This window comes from Pleurodeles waltl, chromosome 8 (genome assembly GCF_031143425.1).
Source record: "Pleurodeles waltl isolate 20211129_DDA chromosome 8, aPleWal1.hap1.20221129, whole genome shotgun sequence".
Taxonomy (NCBI): Eukaryota; Metazoa; Chordata; class Amphibia; order Caudata; family Salamandridae; genus Pleurodeles; species Pleurodeles waltl.
In genome coordinates this window covers 807,045,461-807,065,092 of record NC_090447.1, presented here as the reverse complement: position 1 = coordinate 807,065,092, position 19,632 = coordinate 807,045,461, and the positions used below count along the sequence as shown (strand labels likewise).

The following is a 19,632-nucleotide window of genomic DNA, read 5'->3' as shown; positions in this document are numbered from 1 at the left end:
AAGCTCAGCAGTTAGATAGATCCTTTTAGCCAAAGACCAATTACGCCGATGCACAATAGGCACCAAATTATTAAGATAATCACTTATATTATAGGATAAAATTAACATAACTATTATACGCATTTACAAAAATGCTTATGCATTTGCAAAAATATTATTTTTTCACTTCAAACTGAACACTTTCCGTTGTCTCTAGGTGAACATTTTTCTGGGGCTAATGACAACGTGAGCTATAAATATTGCTTGTATATTCTTGTAAATATATATTTTAAAGATGAACAGTACAGAGTGCTCTCTAGTCCCCTTCAGTCTCCCAGCATTCGAACTTCCTTCCCAATTCACAACTTGTTTTTACAATCTAGTCTCCAATAGAAGCAACATATATTGCTCCTCTATGCACAGTGCCTCGAAGTTTGAGGGGCTCCTGTCAAATGCTCTCTCTAGAACGGTTTCTAGCCTTCTTCCTTGGAGCAAGGACAGAGCTATATCGAATACCTAAAACAAAACATATCAACATAAAGTAAAATAAATATTTTCTCAAAAGATATCAGGTTGCTCCCTCGAACTCATTTGCAGATGTAAGGCCAAAGGCAACACTGGCCGGGTTCCATCGAATAAATTGTCTTTGCGAAGCGTTTGTGATGTGCCGTGGCCTACTCTTTGCACTGTGCTCGGATGTCTGATTTGGGTGACAGGCTGAAGAGTCGGGTCGGAAGGGTTTGCAGTATCCCTGTCTCAACAACATTCCTTATGCAGGATTCCCTCGGTAAATACTTGTGACAAAAGGGAAAAACAGATATGCGTTTGGAAAATTCCATTGTTGCCATCCTTGCCCCTTCAAGGCATGGCAGCCCCGGCCCCTGAAGGGACGAGGGGTGCAATGCCAAGATGTGTCACTGAGCTTCCCCTGATGTACAAAAGCGCTCATTCGCACGGGAGAAGCTGTCCCTCACGGGCGGGCTCCAATCAGCAAATAGTTACTGGCGGATGAGGACTTGATAACCACTTAACGCTTTGCGACTGCCTGGGTTTTCACAAAGCATCAATGTATTTCAATTAGACCACCAGGGAAGAGGGAAACACCTCTTTTTACCCCATTTTCCTAGCAATTTGCAGGAAATCGGAGTGCTGAAATTATGATTCGCAAAACCATTTACAACTCGCACTGTCGTTCACATTTATTATTAAGTTTCGTACCCTCGCATAGCCTGCCACTAAGCATGGCAAAAATGTGCACGCTTAGGGATCTGTTTGAGTATCTTATTAATATACTTCGAAAAAGAAACCGCAATTATAGATGTAGCACGCTTTTTAGCATCCACACTGTGGAGGCAAACATTTTCCATCAATATCGTATGAACAAACGGAATTAAAACCACAAAGAGGCGTCCCTAGAAAGAGCTGGAGTGTTCACTTTGTGGCAGGGGTTGCAGGTGGGGGGCATGGGCTCTCGTTTTTGGGACCAGAACTTATTTTTCATTATCGGACTATGACTCAGAGCCAGAGGGGTAACGAGGGATGAAGAGAGACATAGGAGAATAGCGAACAGATACAAGGAAGGGGTGGCAAAGAATAAAGATAAAGAGACAGTAAGGTTAGGGTGGTGGTAAAAAGAGGTGGAATCAAGACTTGGTATTCAGCAACCCCAGCATTTAACAGCACAGACAGACGAGCCCTTAAGAAAATCTGTGTGCTCCTACACACACCAAGCAATGCTGACCGCTCAGTAAACAAGTGCATCACAACAATATATAGCTACAGCTTAAAGATATATTTTCCGTGGTACTTACATCTTGTGTTAGGGTTTCCAGCGATTTGCCCCTGCTGATTCTCTGGCTGTTGGAGCCATGCCTAAGCGACCTGAAACAATCAAAACCAAATAGATGTGAAATTCAAATAACAGCTTTTGACCTTTATGTCTTTGGTATTACGAGGAACCAAAATCCTGACATACATTATCTCCAGTTTATAACCCTTATCACAGTTTACATCTGAAGCTGATGCCTTCTTCAATGGTCTTTAATCTGGCCTAACAGAAACCAATTTCCCCCCTCTGATCCCTAAATTGATAGTTCTGCAGTCAAAGGAGGAAGTGAAATTTGAAATGAAAAGCTTGCTATCCATTTATATAGGGCAATCAGTTTTCATCACTTTAACAGCCAAAATGTACCATTTAATCCACGTTTGAGTCGCTTTAGATGCAGCCTGTATAAAATGAATTTGTTCAGGAAAATTGTCCAGCGATCGCGTTTCAGGCTGACGCCTTACTGAGCATAGTCACCTGCGCTCTTGCCGGATGTGATGCTGCACACTGAGAATTGACCGCTCCTTGGCAGGTTGTCCCTCAAAGGATCCACTCAGCATGCGTTGCCTTGTGCAGGCCCTTAAAACAGTGTGAAAAAACAGCTGATAAGTCCTTAACAAAGTTTAATTACAGTAAGAAAGTATTGCATTCATGCTTTTGTATACACTGAGATGATTTATTACAGAACTAAAATTATATTTCACGTTTTGTTAAATCTTTTTTTTTTGGCATCGGAAGATAAAGTAAATTGCCAAGAATCATAGGCTATTGAGCCAAAAGTGAGATTCAAACACATGTTGCAAAGATTGCAGCACTAACCACTAGGCCACATCTCCTCACAATGTGAATAAACCCCTGCAAAGCAATGTCAAAAACTGGAAAAGAACCCACGTCAATGCAAAGTGGACTGGCTCTTTTGAAGGCCCCCATTTTGAGTCATTGCAAGTTGAATTATTTTCGGCATTTCATCCACTGGATCTGTGCGGTATAGTGCAGCACACATGCAATAAGGGAAATGTTTGGAGAAATTAAAACATGTCTCTGACTTTGTGCCTGCCTCCAGGAGGCACTATTCTGTGTACAAGTCCAAGTTAGAAAATCTTTGTTGATCTGTTTTTGTATCAAAAACCATTAGTGGTAGCTTTGGAACATGCAACTTCCACCCATGGAACATCCCCTTGAAACAAAGTTGTGAAAAATGCTAAGCCAAGGCCAACTTTACAATGCAAAATTGATTTCCCTTGAAAAGTAAACAGTTTATCAAGACTTTTTCCTGCGTTACATCACTTATCTACCTTAGAAAGTCTTGATAAATATGCACTAAGTTCTGGGTGCAGAATCAAAAGGTGTGGATTGGCTTTCAGAACCCACCTAAGTGGAAAGTATGATACAGGCTAACACCAGCTAATAACATCTCTCCAGAAAAATAGTTGCTGAGTACGTATTTCACAGTACAGGTCCTGGCCTCTGAAATAGCAATCTTCTCTTTTTTACCCTTACAAAAGGAGTGGAAATACAAAACCAGGGGCGGCTCCTCCATTAGGGCGGAGGGGCATTGTTCCCCAGCCAGCAGCAGCAGCTGCAAAACCTTTCAAAGAAAACAATAATGAACTATGTTTATTATTGTCTTCTTTGAAAGGGGCGGGGCCACGGGGGTGACGTGCACTGAGTGGGAGTGCACAGGACTCCTCCTCACTGCGCATGTATGTTTGGCCGGCCGTCTCATGCCGGCTAAACACACATGCGCACAGGACTCTCTCCAGCCCAGCAACACTGTTGCTGGGCTGGAGAGAGCCTGCACAGGCTCCCAGTCTGGCTAGGAGCCTGTACCTGCAGCAAGAAGACAGAGCAGCAGAGCGGAGCAGCGCAACGGCGAGGAGGTAAGTATTTTTTTTCATATTTATTTTCATTTTTATCCCCCCCCCTCGGTACGCCACACTGTCCCTTCTGCGCCCCGCGAACCGCCACTGTACAAAACTGTACAGCAATTCAGTGCAATGCACGATCATTGCTACCAGGAGATAACTTCATCTTTTTGGCTTTTCCCTTTCTCTGGGCCTGGCCAGCACCAATAAACCAAAAAACATAGGCATATGAGAAGGCAGCTCGATGGTGATTTCATCTTAGTATGCATCTTTGTTTTCTAATAAAAAACGGGTAAAACGCACAATTGCACTTGCCACAACTTTAGGGCAGCTCTTAGCTATATACTAATAATGTCTAAGGCCAGTTATCAGTGTAACTCGTAACCGCTTGGCTTTTGCACAAATAAGTGCGCTTTTGCAGTAAAATTAGTGCATTAGAATGTAGTGTGCTGTCAGCAATAAGAGAACTTCCCCGCCAACCTACACGGATATTGGTGTACAAGGTCTTGCACTTTCAGCACTATATATCGTTCATGTTGACTGCGAAACAACTGGAAGGCATTTAAATGGGCAGCAGGGATTATCTGAAGTTGAAATGGTATTGTGCAGTGGTCTATTTTTCAGTGATAGCTTCACAGAGTATCGAACACAGCAGAAAGACATCCACACAACATCTGTGGGAGATGAGATGATTAAATAGAATATTTATAATGTGCCTGCCCGCCGAGAAGGGTTCCTCGAGGCTCCGAGGAGAAAACACGGGGATTAGAGAACTGGAATTACAATGCAGCCACCACTGGTGGGGAGGCAATTTAGCATGTGTTTCCCACAACCTAAAAAAGATGCCTTGTGGGGAATCAAAGAACGAGGAAACTCCTCAATCTGACTCCTACACCCGAAATAATCTGTTTTGGGAGAGGCTGTTAAAAGGTTATGCTGCAACACTCGCTCCTAAACAGATTTGTGTCAGAAGTATCTGATTTTGTGAGGAGTATTCACTATATCACTTAAACAGAACTGTATTGATAGGGTGTAGAAATGTCGGTGCTAACGAATGTACCGTGTAAACAGCTTTGGGCTGGTGACATTGGCCATATCAAGTAAACAATTGTCTCAGTGGTATTTGAATTTGTCGGCGGTAATGAACGTATCTCTTAAAAATAATTGTTTTGATTAACCATGGATATGTTGGTGCTAATGATAGTATCAATTAAACAGATTTGGGTTGGCGGTATAGGTAAAGAAATTTGTGTTGGCATGTTGGCCTGTATTAGGTAACAGATTTGAGTCGGTGAAATTTCATCTCGATGGAAGTAAAAGTATTGGTACTATTTACATATTTTCGCAGTAAGGCCCATATTTATACTTTTTTAGCACCACATCTGCTTCAGTTTTTGACGCAAATGCGGCGCAAACCTACATAATACAATTATAGGGCCTGATTTATACTTTTTTAGCGCTGCATTTGCGTAATTTTTTGTTGCAAAAATGGCGCAAACTTACAAAATATAATGGAATTTTGTAAGTTTGCGCCGTTTTATTATGCAGCACATAAGTATAAGTATAAATCAGGCTCATATTTTGTATGTTTGCGCCACTTTTGCATCAAAAAATGATGCAAATGCGGTGCTAAAACAGTATAAATACGGGCCTAACTGTGCAGAGCGTGAGGATCGCACCATATTTTCTCCCCTATAATGTGTTTTTCATTGTCGGCAGCGGTATTTGAATAAATAACATTTTGCACAACAAATTAAAATAACGGCAAACAAACTTGTCGATATGGCCAAGACTAGATTGGAAACCAAAATCAGCCCTTGCAAAAAAGTTTAAACCAATGCCCTTCTGCTGGAGAAAGGGGCAATGAGAGCTGCTCATCCTGCTCTGAAAGTAGCCCTTTACCCAGTAGCCTACCAAGGGACTGCTATTGTGCCAAACAATCAATCTGGCCATAAATATGGTCAAATCTTAGAATAAATGTAGATTTTCCTAGTAAACTATGAAGAAAAGTCTTAATTTTATTAAAGACACGGAGGCGAGTATAATGCATTCTTTTCATGCTTTAAGAAAATAGCAGCAGTCAAGAACTACACTTCCTAAGAGGCTTAGCAACAGGCTAGCCAATGGGAACAAAAACGTAGGCATATACAGCACCAATGGTATAACACCAAAGACCATAGAGTACCCACTTGACTGCAAGCAGCCCTCTTTTCTTGAGTGAGCAGGTCTAATGGAGTCATGAAAAAAAGGTAAGATTGAACCAATGATAGCAATTGCCAGGATGAAGGATAAAAGTTCTTGGCAACAGGAGACAATCCAGGCGTAACTTGGAGAAATCTGAGGGTCATGAAGGAAAGAGATCCGGGAGGCCTGCGGTCCAGAAATGGAAGAAGTAAGTGAAGACTATCTGGCATCATCCGGAGGCAGGAGGCAATGCCGGATTTGCTGAAAGGGAAAAAAAGAAAACATGTTAGTAGAGACAGCGGTGGGATAATACTCGCCTCCGTGTCTTTAATAAAATTAAGATTTTCCTTCATAGTTTACTAGGAAAATCTATATTTTATGTCAAGACCAGAGGTTCCTATTATGCTAGTTTAAAGCATATCAACCACCAAAAAAGTTGCAGTTTTAACAGGTTTACAATAGAATGTTCTAAAAACATTGTCATTAGACCAATCAGCTGACCTCAGAATGTCCTCTAAGCAAGAGCCTATTGAAAAGGCTTTGGAGGCCATGACACCCCTGGAAGAATGGGCCCCAAAGGTGGAAATATCGATCCCGCTAAGGACATGACCCATTTAACCCAATGAGCTGAAGTAGCAGAGAAAACTGGTTTGTGGGGTTTGTGGAAAGAAATCAGGAGCTGATGGAAGGAGGACATTCTGAGGTTGAGAGTTTGTTTCTCATATTCCTTTAAACAAAGTCCCACACAGAGTTTTGGTTTGTTAGGGAAGAAAAGATAAAATACTGTATGTAGATTGGTTTTTGTGTGCTTAGTAATGTGGAATAAAACTCCTGTAGGCATAAATTGGCGAGAAGAAACCTCTAGAGATTTAGCATCAGACACACGTTTAATGGAAATAAGGCACAATAACATGGTCAACTTAGCTGAGAGCATTTTTAAGGAAAGATCTGAGTTCTCGGGCCATGAGAGGAACAAATTCAGAACTAGTGATACGTCCCCCAGATATGTGTATTTGGATGAAGGCGGTTTGGAAAGTTTAACTCCCTTTGGTAGTCGGCAGACTTGGGGATGTTCTCCAACAGGCTTGCCGTTGATATGTTGATGGTGCATCGAAATAGCTGATCTATAGAGATTTATTGTTCTGTAAAACTTGCCTGAACTGGCTTCAGCAGTCAATAAGTTAATAATAAGATTTAAATCTGTTGAAAAGGGATTGATACATTTTCCCACAAACCAGCTGCCCAAAGAGTCCAAGCTGATTTGTAAGCTTTCCTTGTGTCGGAAGTCCAGGCATTGTTAATGAACTCTGAAGCTTCTGCCGAAATAATAGTGGCTTGTTGAGAGATCCTGAGACCCTCCAGGCTGAAAGAGTTAGGGACTTGTTGAGAATAAGGTTGTGGGGAGATCCCGAAGGATCTAAAAGGAGAGAAGGGAACGAAGGTAGAAGAAGAGGAAAGTCTGTTGATAACGCGAGGAGAGGGGGAAAACAGACTTGAGACTGCCAGATGGGGGTCACTATGACTAAACAGGTTTTCTGGCGTCTGACTTGAGCTAAAACTCTGTTGATTAAAATGAAAGGAGGGAAAGCATAGTTGGTCCTCGGGGACCAATCCTGTAGGAACGCATCTGTTGCCACCGCCAGAGGATCGGGATGTCAACTGAAAAAGAGTGGTAATTAAGAATTGAGATGTGAAGCAAAGAGATCTATATGGAAAGGTCCCCATTTGTTCAGAAGAATCTGAAATACGGAGGGATGGAGTTTCCAATCGCTGTAATCCTTGAGATGGCAGGAGGGCCAATCTGCTATGGAATTCTGGGAGCCTGGAAGATATTCTGCTAAAAGAGAAAACTTGTGGGACAGGCAGAATTCCCAAAGACTTTTTGCTAGAAGAGCTAAAGGTTTTGATTTGGTTCCTCCAAGATGATTTATGTATCGGACAGCTGAAACGTTGTCCATGCGGAGGAGGATTGAACATTGAACTTTGTGTTTTGCAAAGCTTTTGATCGCAAAGGAGCCTGCAAGCATCTCTAAACAGTTTATGTGCAATTTGGACTCCTCTGCGGACCATGTACCAAAAGTCGATATTGGTCCACAATGGGCACCCCAGCCCGTGAGACTTGCATCTGATTCTAATACAAGATCGGGCCCAGAGGGGAAGATAGTCCTGCCATTCCAGGCGTCTAAATGGTGTATCCACCATTGAATCTCTAGGCGAGAGTCTGAATCTAGAGTTATAAGATCAGAAAAGGCGAGACCTTTGCGAAGATGAAGAATTTTTAATCGTTGTAGAGCTCGGTAGTGAAAAGGACCTAGGAAGATGCCTGAACAGAGGAAGAAAGGAGTCCTACCACTCTTGTAAGGGACCTGAGGGAAATGTGATCTGTGTGAAGAGTGTGAATGAGTTCTCTTTTGATCGAAGCCACCTTTGAAGGGGGAAGGTGGAGAGTGGCTGTGGTGGAATCTATTAAGAAACCCAAGAATTCTATTTGTTGAGTAGGGATCACAATAGACTTTTCTAAGTTTATGATAAAGCCCAGATCCGAAAGAAGTGAGTTGTTAACTGAAGATGGGAGTAAAGAGATTGTACATTTTAGTGCATAAGCAGGATATCGTCTAGACAGATTATCAGTCTGATACTTAGCGATCTGAGACGGGCAGCAATTGGTTTCATTACTTTTGTAAAGCACCAGGAAGCCGAAGAAAGCCCAAACGGAAGGGAAAAAAACTGATAGGTTTTTGAGAGCCATTGAAATTGTAAAAATATTCTGTGAGAAGGGTGGATAGGATTGGTAAGATAGGTGTCCTGTAGATCCAGTCTCACCAGCTAATCGTTTTGGAGTAAAATATCCCTGAGATGAATAATAGCTTCCATTTTGAAATGGCGATAAGTTACAAATTGATTGAACGATTTGAGGTTGATTACTGGCCATAACTTTTTGTTTTTCTTTTGGACCAGGAACAAAGAGCTCATGAATCCTGAGGGATCGGGAAGAGAAGGTTGGATAGCATTTTTCTGTATGAGTGACTGTACTTCTGTTGTAATGAGAGTGCACATTTCTGCAGGAAATTTTGGAGAAGGAGGAAAAACAGTTTGGAATGGAGGGGAGTATAGCTCTATGTGATAACCCTGGACTGTGTGTAACACCCACGGGTCTGATGTAATTGAATGCCATTTTGGAAGAAAATATTGAAGCCGCCCTCCCACGGGAAGGCCAGAAAACAGGCTTACCTTGAGAATTGTTTGCTTCGGAATATCTTTGTCCATGGCCGTGGAAGCCTCTGGATGTCTGGGGGTAGAACTGAGGCTTGTAGTCTTGGACGTTGTTGAAGGAGCCTCTTGCACCTTGGTTGCGGTAGGTGCGGCCGGTAAAGCGGCTCCTGCCTCTACCGGCCCGTGCAAAAACACGTTGGCTGAAGACTTTTTTCAAGGATTGTTGAGCATTATCGATAGAGGAAAACATTGTAACCTATCTACTAAGATCTTTAATGAAGGAATCTCCAAAGAGCTTACCATCCGCTTGGATGCCCAGAGCGAGAGAAGCAAGATTCGCCAGTTTGGGGTCCAGCTTCAAAAGTAAGGGGGTCATTCTGACCCTGGCGGTCTTGGACCGCCAGGGCCACGAATGACGTAAGCACCGCCAACAGGCTGGCGGTGCTTCAATCCCCATTCCGACCGTGGTGGTAAAGCCGCGGTCGGATTGCTGGGGCCGGCGGTCATCCGCCGTTTTTGCCCCGGCTGGGAGAATCCGCCAGGGCAGCTCTGCAAGCAGCGCTGCCCTGGGGATTCTGACCCCCGTACCGCCAGCCTGTTTCTGGCAGTTTTCACCGCCAGGGAGAGGCTGGCGGTAACGGGTGTCCTGGGGCCCCTGGGGGCCCCTGCCACTGGCATGGGCAGTGCAGGGTCCCCCTAACAGGGCCCCGGCCTACTTTTCACTGTCTGCATGGCAGACAGTGAAAAGCGCGACGGGTGCAACTGCACCCGTCGCACTGCCGCAACACCGCCGGCTCCATTCGGAGCCGGCTCCTGTGTTGCGGCCTCATTCCCGCTGGGCCGGCGGGCGCTAACTTGGTTAGCGCCCGCTGGCCCAGAGGAATGTCAGAATGGGGGCCGCAGAATTTTGGCCGCGTGGCGGCCAAATGGCGGTTTCCGCCCGCCAGAGTTGGAATCACCCCCTAAGTCTTTTCTTCCCTCATGTATAATAGCCAAATTGGCATTTCCCAAAAGGCAGAAGGCTCTTTGTATCTAAAGAGAGCGATCCGTAGGGTTAATAGTTGTATCCTCTAATCTGGCTGATTCAGCCAGGTCAAAAATGCGGGCCAAAGGGCCAACCACATCAAGAAGTTTGTCCTGGCATGTTGTCCAGGCCTTATCAACCCCTTTACGAGGGTCCTTGCCAAATTTGGTAAAAAAGGTTATTAGGGATTGGTCAATGGAAGGAGTGATAGTTATATTAGACGGTAAAGAAGGCCTAGGACACTCCGATTTTAGTTTTGCTAGAGTATGTTAATCTAGGGGAAGATGTAGACAGGAAGCAATATAGTCCGCAACATGGGAAGAAGGTAACCATTCTGTGGAGTTGGTGTGGTGGATAAGAGTAGGGTCAAACATAGGGACTCTGTCAGAATCCACAATGGAGACGGCCGGGTCAGGGATGGAAAGTTTGTTTTTCTTAGGAGGAGGAGGGGAAGAAGAGGAAAAATTGGCACTGATCAAATCAGATTGAAATAAGTCATCCATATCATTATCATCATCATCAGTGTCCAATACATTTGATATAATATTCTTTTTTGGCGCTTCGTCTATATTTTTTGATTTTGACTTACATTTGGAAGGCAAGTAGTTGTTAATATTTTTAGAAGAATTCCCCTCCTTACAGGGAGGCCTGGGAGGAACCAAGTCCTCAGTCTGATGTGAGGAAAGCTCACTCGTCATCTGTGCGCCAGAAGAAGAAGTTTTCTTTTTAATTAAAGAAGTTGATTTTCGTTTTCTGCTTCCCCCCGCTGAATGGGCTAGTAAAGTATTGGACATCATACTTTTTACAGAATTTTCAATATTTTTTTATATTTTGCCCACAGAAGCCTGTAGGGCTTGTTCAACAGATGACTGGATAAAAACATTTCAGCCCTGTTTAAAAGATTCCCCATCATCATTGATGTCAGGCATCAAAGGGGAACTGTCAGACTCCATATTAAACGTAAGGCTGTAATAAAAAGCAGGGCTGAGGGAAAAAAACGGCAAGGAAACAGTTAACTGTATGGAAGAAAGAAGAAGACACTCCCTTGAGGCGTGTGAGTAAGGAGGCCGGTGACCAACGAAAGCGGAGGGCGGAGACTGAGGCCACGCCCCCTGAAGCCAGATGGCTGCACGAACGTGAGGAGACTTCGAAGAAGACTCGGGCCGAAGCAACAAAACAGCCCACAGAAGAGAAATAAGATGCTTCACTGTGAACCAGAGTCGTGGTCAAGGAACTACAAGCGGTGTTGTGAGTAAACACGCAACAGCATGACTTTTACAAACGACCGTTGCAGCGCGATCGAGCCTAGAAGACAACGCTGTGGAAGGATGGAGGGGAGGGAGGGGGTGAAAGCAGTATAAGCGCGAGCGGTTCAGCGCAACTAGTGAACGGAAAGTGTGCTTCCGAAAATACAAACATAAGCAGTAAAATACGATGTAATACAATATTACATGCAGTAATGAAGAGACCAAAGAAGAGTACATAGCTTGACTGCGAGCAGCAAGAAAAGAGGGCTGCTTGCAGTCAAGTGGGTACTCTATTGTCTTTGGTGTTATACCATTGGTACTGTATATGCCTACGTTTTTGTTCCCATTGGCTAGTCTGTTGCTAAGCAACTTAGGAAGTGTAGTTCTTGACTGCTGCTATTTTATTAAAGCATGAAAAGAATGCATAATAGGAGCCTCCGGTCTTGACATAAAATTCAAATACCACCAATATAAAACTGTTTACTGTTTACATAATATGGCCCTTGGTCTTTTGCTTTAATGAATCCATTACATTTAGAAATCGGAGTGAAATGTTTTAACTTGTTGTCTGAACCAGTTTCTGAATTGTGAATCAAAATGCATTTTCCTTTGAACAATGTTCATTAGTAGTAAGAAGAGACAAACGAGTGGGATAAAGATGAGAGGGTAAGAGAAAGAACTTGAGATAAAGGGCGGTAGAGAGTGAGAAAAAGAGCAAGAGAAAAGGGAAGCGGAGAGAGGAAGAGGCAACAAAAGACAATTTGGTACAATGTGGGTGCATATGAGAGAAAAAGCTAGAGAGACACAATGAGTGGTGGGAAAGAGGAATGGAGAAAGGGGAGAGGGTAATGAAGAGACAAAAATAGCTGCTTGCACTATCACTGGAAAGAGCATTTGAAACATGGCTCACTGACCCCCATATTTATACTTGCTTTGCGCTGAATTTGCGTCATTTTCTTACGTAAATTCGGCGCAAACCTAACTTCAAATTTATACTTTGGCGCTAGACCCGTCTAGTGCCAAAGTTTTGGAGTTAATGTAATTTTTTGCTTGCGGGAAACTACCTTGCGTCAATGAGATACAAAGTAGGAGTTCCTGTGCAAAAAATGATGATATGGCCTTAGCACCATATTTATACAGAGGGCTTTAAAAAATGGTGGTAAGCTTCCTTAGCGCCATTATTTAACGCCTGGGTCAGGGCAGGCGTTAGGGGACCTGTAGGCCTATTTCCATGGTCAGAGACCATGGAATGGGCCCACAGGTGCCCTTCCCTAGCCCCAGGGACACCCCCACCCACACCAGAGGGACGCCAGAGGATGTCAGTACAGGTAAGTATTTTTTTTTTTTTAAGTGCGATGGGGGGCCTAATTTGGGCCCTCCTACACAGCACTGAGCCCAATGGCCATGCCCAGGGGACACATGGTGGGCATGACTCCTGTCTTTACTAAGACAAGATTCATGTCCATGAGGGCTTTATGTCAGAAAATGACGCTAGTCTGGTTAGAGGCATTTTTTATGCCTCTGCCCATACTAGCGTCATCCTTAGGTGCACAACCTCCTTTTCCCCCTAAGCCTCCCCCACCTGGCTACCGTCCTTTTTTATGACGCTAGCCGGGCCTTACAGCCGGCTACCGTCATTCCATAAGTATAACGCCCGGCCATCGTCTTGGAATGGCGCTAGCCGGTGGTATACTTTTTTACACAAAATTGCGTTGGCGCAGTTTTGCGTGAAAAAGTCTAAATATTCCCCTTACTCTCCCAGCAAAATCCATGGCCTCCAATATGGTAATACTTAGATAACACATACCTAGCTATTGACCCCAAAACACCATATTAGCTAAGCTTACATTTTAACCTCATACCTACAAACTAAGGGCCAGATGTTCATTTTTTTAATGGCTGCAAACACTCCACAAAATGTTACTGACTTAAAATGTGATTGCGACTGGATACTTGAAGGGGCAGGTTGTAGGGGTTCCTTCTAGCAACCCAATCGGTACCTGATGTATAAATGGTTTACAACTGGGATTCTGGTCTAAAGTTGTGGTGGTAACTTATTCGCAAGAATGAAGGGGTCCCGGGAAGCAGCCTAAACAACAATGGGGTAGTTTTAGGTTTTAGGAGCGGGGCTGGGGGGTCAGGGTAGTTTTTAGAGGTGGGGTGGGGGGTTAGGGTAGTTTTAGGGGTGGGGTGTTGGGTTGGGGTAGTTTCAGTTTTAGGGGTGGTATGGGGTGTCAGGATAATTTTAGTTTTTAAGGGTGGGGGTGGGGGGTTGGGGTAGTTTAGGTTTTAGGGGCGGGGTGGGGTAGTTTTTGGTTTTAGGGGTGGGGTGGGGGGTTGTGGTAGTTTTAGGCTTTAGGGGTAAGGTGGGGGGTCACAGTAGTTTTAGGGGCGGGGGTGGGAGGTCGGGGTAATTTTAGTTTTTAGGGAAGGAGGTGGGGGGTCGGGGTAGTTTTAGGTTTTAGGGCGGGGTGGGAGATTAGGGTAGTTTTAGGGGTGGGGGTGGAGGGGTTGGGGTAGTTTTAGAGGCAGAGTGGGGGGGTTGCGGTAGTTTTACGGGCGGGGGCAAGGGGTCAGGGGGTCACATGCTGGAACCATGCATGCCATTCCACGCCTTTACCAGGAATGCCTTTACAACGAAAAATCGTTGTTAAGGAATTCGTGGTAAAGGCATTAGTGGTAACAATGTGGTCGTTGTTCCAACCGCGTTGTTCAGGCATGCGTGGTTCCAGCATGTGTTGTTCCGACATATATTCAGGGGTCCCTTTTGGACCTCATTCTGATTGTGAATTGTAGAAAATGGTTTAAGGGGAGCTGTCAGTGATCCAGGGTCCCTCTACCAACTCTCACCATTTCTTTTTTAAAATATATATCTATTCTTTAAATGAACCCTGTTTACTTTTAGGAAACTGGACTGCTTTCCAATAAAAATCTTTATTTTAAAAGCAATCACAGGCATGGAGGTCTACTGACCTTTGCAGGCCACTATCCCCTGTGATTGCCACCAATTTGAGTCACAATTTGAAACCTACCTTATGAATGTTAATGGGGGCGGTCAGGCTGCAACTCACTTCGATCTGTAATTTTGTGAACTGACCTATTTGTACATAGCTCAGTTTGCAAATACTGGTCACAAAGACACTATGTGCAAACAGAATATTGGTACATCTGGCTCTTGGATTTCTTTTACAGACCACTGCTGAGGTGATGAATTATGCTGACCTTTGATTAGTAAGAGTTTTGGAATATTCCCTGGTTAGCATCAAATCACTATCCACATCTATATTGTACTGAAATAGGTCACTTACAAAAGTATTATTTGCTCCTCTAAAGTCACTGTGCTGCACTGCACTGTGCTGCATCACTAGTAGATAGCAGGCCAAAGACAAGACCTCCCTTCTAAAAAGATGGGATCTGGACGTAAACCATGGCAGCTAATACAATGGAAACAAGCATAATATGAAGATGAATATATACATTCAAAAATATAAGTATTTGTTAAAATAAATCAGCATTAAACACCCTAGCTGGGATTAAGATAACACAACTGGAAGTTTGTGTGGAATGAATGAATACACCTATACAGTGACTATCAATTAGTAGAATAAATACAAAATTGAATTGTTTTTAGGTCTATCTAAAAAATGAAAATTTGATAGAAAGAAAAGAGTGGATATGCTATGCACGCTTATAAAAGAATGGAGTAAATAATATAGAGTAAACTAAATAAACCTCCCTATAGGAAGGAAGAGAAGTGCACAGGGGACAATCTTCAAAAGTGATTACATAATATGTTTTAATCTTTGGTGGTGAGTTAGGTAAACACATTTTACCACTGTATTATGAAAGCTAGTTTGTGGAGGTTGTGATAAGTGACAATTGTTATTGTGTATATTTTGTGTGTTGTATTTTCTAGTGGTGGTGATGCGGTGTTTTATGAGCTTTGCACCTTCATGCTGCATCATTTCATTGTATTATTGTTGTGTTGTATTGTAGTTTCTGTGCTATGTCTGTCGTGAGTATTTTATGGTGTTGTTTCAGGCCATATTTTAGTTGAGTTATATTGTTAATTTGCCTTATCCTTTTGTGTTATGTTCTGTTGTTTAATTTATAGATGTCAGCAAATGTTGCTTCATTGCAGCCAAAAGCAGCAACCCCTAGAACGTTCTTGTACCAAGCAACCATTTACCACTGTCAAGGGTGGTAAAACAGAGCTGCTTAAGCTCTTAGGACCAGATGTATAAAGGCCTTTTGAATTTCTTAACTGGCCGAATCGCAATTTTGGCTCATCAAGAAATGCAAAACAGCCTTTTCCTATGTACAAAGGCCTTTGGAAATTCCACCCAGTAGAAATTGCATTTTGGGATTGACTAAATAGGAAATCTCAAATAGATTTCCTATTTGCGATTTCTTGGAGCATGTACAAAGCATTTCCTGTATGCAAAATGAGCATTTAGGAAATACAATTACCATCGACTTATGCAAATTAAAAAAAAAGCACACAAAAATGTTTCTTTAAATGCAATAGAGCACACACATGCCCTCTGGGCATGTGTGTGCTCCACATGCTCCCCACTATTTTTGGAGTGCATTTGGGGGGCCTTTTGCCCATAGTCATCCTTGATTTTGCATTTCCCAAATAGCAATTTCCTAATTGGAAATAACTATTCGGGAAATGCAAAACTGGCCAATTGTCACAAATGGCATGGTGATTCCTTATTTGCGATTTTCTATTAGTGATTTCTATATTGTAGGAATCACTATTAGGAAATTGGTACCTTGGTACATAGCATTTTACATTTCCTAAATAGCTGTTTCTATGAAGTCGCTAATGAGGAAATGCGAAATTGCATCTACGTACATCTGGACCTCTGTTCCAGCCCCTCAAGACAATAGTCAGCCCACAACCGTGGCAGCGACAGTGTCTTATCTCAGCGACAGCTAAGCTCACTTTATATACTACGGCCTCAAAAACCGTGGCAAAGACCTGTCTTCATTTAGCAGATTTTACTTGCTTTGCTTGATAGGACTGTGATACACACCACACAGCTCAGAAACATCTAGCAGTGGATGCTGTTTTTTTGTTTCCGAGATGCAATGTGCAGTAAGCAGGGGCTGAATGGTGCAGTTAACAGGTCAGTGCATTTACAGCAGAATTTTCAGTTGTTTAAAAATATATACTCAGCGCCCTTCTGCACATGTATGCAGGCTCATGATGTAATCGTGGTAAGACTCCAGATATACAACTATATAATAGGAGTTGGACTGAGTTATCTTTTACGTGTTATGGTGATGTTCATCAACACATTTAAGTGGTAATTGCACACTGAAATGTTTGCATTTTAATAATGTGAAGTAACAAACTGACACACCGGAATAGGTCATTTTATCTGTGGTTTCACTATAGTGTTTCATACCCCCAATAAGGCGCCAGTGTACATTTTTGGACACGTAGCACAATACCATGGTGGAGTGTTGGGTGGACAGGTGTGGTATGGCAATGAAGCTTAAGAACTAGGATTGACAACAAGAAAGAAAACTTTTACATTTAGAACACAAAGGAATCCAGAGCAGAATAGGAAATTTTTAGTCATTATGATACGGAATAATAATATGTACATATCAAAGGTTCGATAGAGGGAGCATAAAGGAGGTCCAAACACACTAAGGAAATTACAGTGAGTGGACATCACGTTTGTGTTCATATGAAAAACTACAAACAGTTGACTTGAATAGAATTTGTGAGAAAGCCTGCAAAATGCATGTCCAATGGGCCATTAAGTGAGTAAAGTATTCAATGAATGAATGTGCCCCAAGCAGAACGTGGCCATGTGGTTCCATGAGATCTGTAGGACAGCCATTCTTAATGAAGCCAGCTCTTTTGAATCCTTTCTGATGAACACCCTTTGGACAAATCCAACTTTATGAAGGTTTTTCATGTCGAAAATGTTTTCTCTATTTGCTCTAAGAAACATATACGTTCTCTTCTCCCGTTCTCTCTTTTTTAAATATCCTCTTTCCATTTTTACACTACTTTACATTACAATTCCACCTTTGTAAACGTTAACATTTCTCTTACATTGTACTTTCGTGCCTGAACACTCAGACCCATATCTGGTCATGTTTTTGGGTGAAAATCATGATTTTTTTCTTTAAAAAATCTCAAATTTGTTAATTTATCAAATTTGAGTTTTCTCAGTGTTTGTCAGGCGTTGTTCCTCCAGTTTAACACCGCAAAACTCCAAATTTCACACTACTACTGATTTTAGATTTATAATATGCTTGCACTAGAGAATTGTCACCTCCCGTAACGTGGTGCAAAAAAAGGAGTCAACTCTGCAGTTACAAATATCCCTAAACCTTTGCAACTGCATTCGTTTTATTCTTTTTTTTACAAAGTTGTTCTCATCAGAATGAATGGAACGTGTGGAGATGTCTAATTTTGTTTTTGAAGGTGGGAATTCTAAGATGATGGCCATGCCTGTCCAATAAGAAAGCAATGGACTGCATAGTACATATTTGTACATGTGCAGCTAACAACAGTAACAGGATTACATTTGTTCTTAAAGTTGGCCTTCATTTTAGAGAATTTCAAAAGGACTGACTTCTTAGAACTACAGAAAAACATTCAGATTCTGAAGTGTAATAACTACAGCTAGATGGATACATTTGGGGAATTCCACATTTTAGGTAAAGAGTGAAATTGCCAGAGATTGTTGCTTTATGGGGCATAGTTAAAAATTGTCAACTCCCTGCAACCTGATAATCTGTTCAACAAAATTGAGGATCAAGCCACAGTAATTTGTTTTGGAATGCCTCGCTAACTACTTTCCTCCACAATCCCATTCACTTAAAAATCACAGAAGTGAACAGAGGATTTTAGAAGTTCTAAATCAGCAATCTCAAAAGATGCACGGAGCAACCAAAAGATGGCAAGCACTGGTTCTCCCAGCCCTACATAGCAATGGGAATGTGTTCACTACAAAGTAGGACGCGGCCCCCTGTTTTCACAATTGTTTTTTTTTAAAGATTTCGCCTGCTTTATGCTTGGCAAAGCTGGTGTATTTGTAAAAATAAAAGTGTGAAGTAACAACTGGTGCTGGAGATTTTAAAATAAATTAATGCTTTAAAACCATGACCTGTTTGAGTGAATTGTTGACCCAAACAAATACTGCATGTTTAATATGATTTTTCCTTTACTAAAGCCTGCCCAACATGCACTTCACAGAAAAGGGTAATGTTTGCAAATTCCTAACTGCTATAGCTTAGCTGATTGTTTTCTTAACCTCTGTCATGGCTATTCTCATATATTTTTATCAGCAAACGTCCTATGCTTAACAAAGAAGTAATGTTTCACCACTTCACCTGCAATGGAATTGCTATTTTGCTTAACTGATCTTAACAATTGTTTCTTTATGAATAGGCTTTTAGAGTTATGATGTATGAGAGTGGAAATGACGCATAAAACTTACATGAACGTTCTGTCTTTCAGAAATCCAATGCAGATGAGAACTGTAGTCGATGTTTCAATGTTGTTAAAAGTTTAGTTAATGTTTTGTGTGCTTAGTATGCCCTTTGTTAGAACTTACCATCTCAACTGAACCTGTCCTTGCCTTATGAAGTCTTCATGTGCTGATTGGCTGAAAACAGAATTTTGTCTGTGAAATTGTTAAAATGTTTGTAACATTGTGTTAGGAATAAAAGTTGTCCTAGGAAAAGTTGGAGGGTGGGCAGACTCAATGACTGTGAGACTGCCAGAGATAGGGATTTTCTCTCTCTTGCTATTGTCATTCACATTCTGGGGAAGGCCGCCTTGTGGGTAGACAAACTCTAAAACACTGGTTCTTTTTTGCTTTTTTACAGTTTATTCAAGATAACTTTCTGACTCAGACTGTTCTCCATTACTGAGCTTTCTATGATTACTGAACAGTAGCATTCTCCAATAGTTAATAAGCTGAATATTCTTTGCTATTTTAGAAATTAGACTAGGGATCAGATTTATAGGACACACTTTATGCCATGTTCTGTAAGGTAATTTGTACTTAATCTTGATAATAAGAAGATTTAAGAACTAGTGAATAATAAAACCTTTCTAAAATATTTCAAACTCTCATTATTGACTCCAGAATCTACACGTAATTGATGATAGAAATAATTGAATGTTTTAGATGTGCAGCTTCTTCCCTTCTTACTCCTCTTAAGGGTTCATCGCTATATTGCTCAGGAGTTGCAGAGATTATTAGTTGATAATTTATAAGTCTTTCCTTGCTCCCACTTGCAAGCTATGCCACTTGG

General features: G+C 42.0%; 1 protein-coding gene across 1 annotated transcript in view; it reads right to left on the bottom strand.

Annotated features, from left to right (window-relative positions):
• NALCN (sodium leak channel, non-selective) overlaps positions 1-19,632 on the bottom strand; it is a 2,264,872-nt gene that overhangs the window by 279,649 nt on the left and 1,965,591 nt on the right. Inside the window, exons 18-19 of the mRNA XM_069205064.1 lie at positions 2,282-2,383; positions 1,791-1,860 (exon numbers count right to left, since the gene is read on the bottom strand). Coding sequence (XP_069061165.1) covers positions 1,791-1,860; positions 2,282-2,383 — 172 coding nt within the window. The remainder of the gene's footprint in view (positions 1-1,790; positions 1,861-2,281; positions 2,384-19,632) is intronic.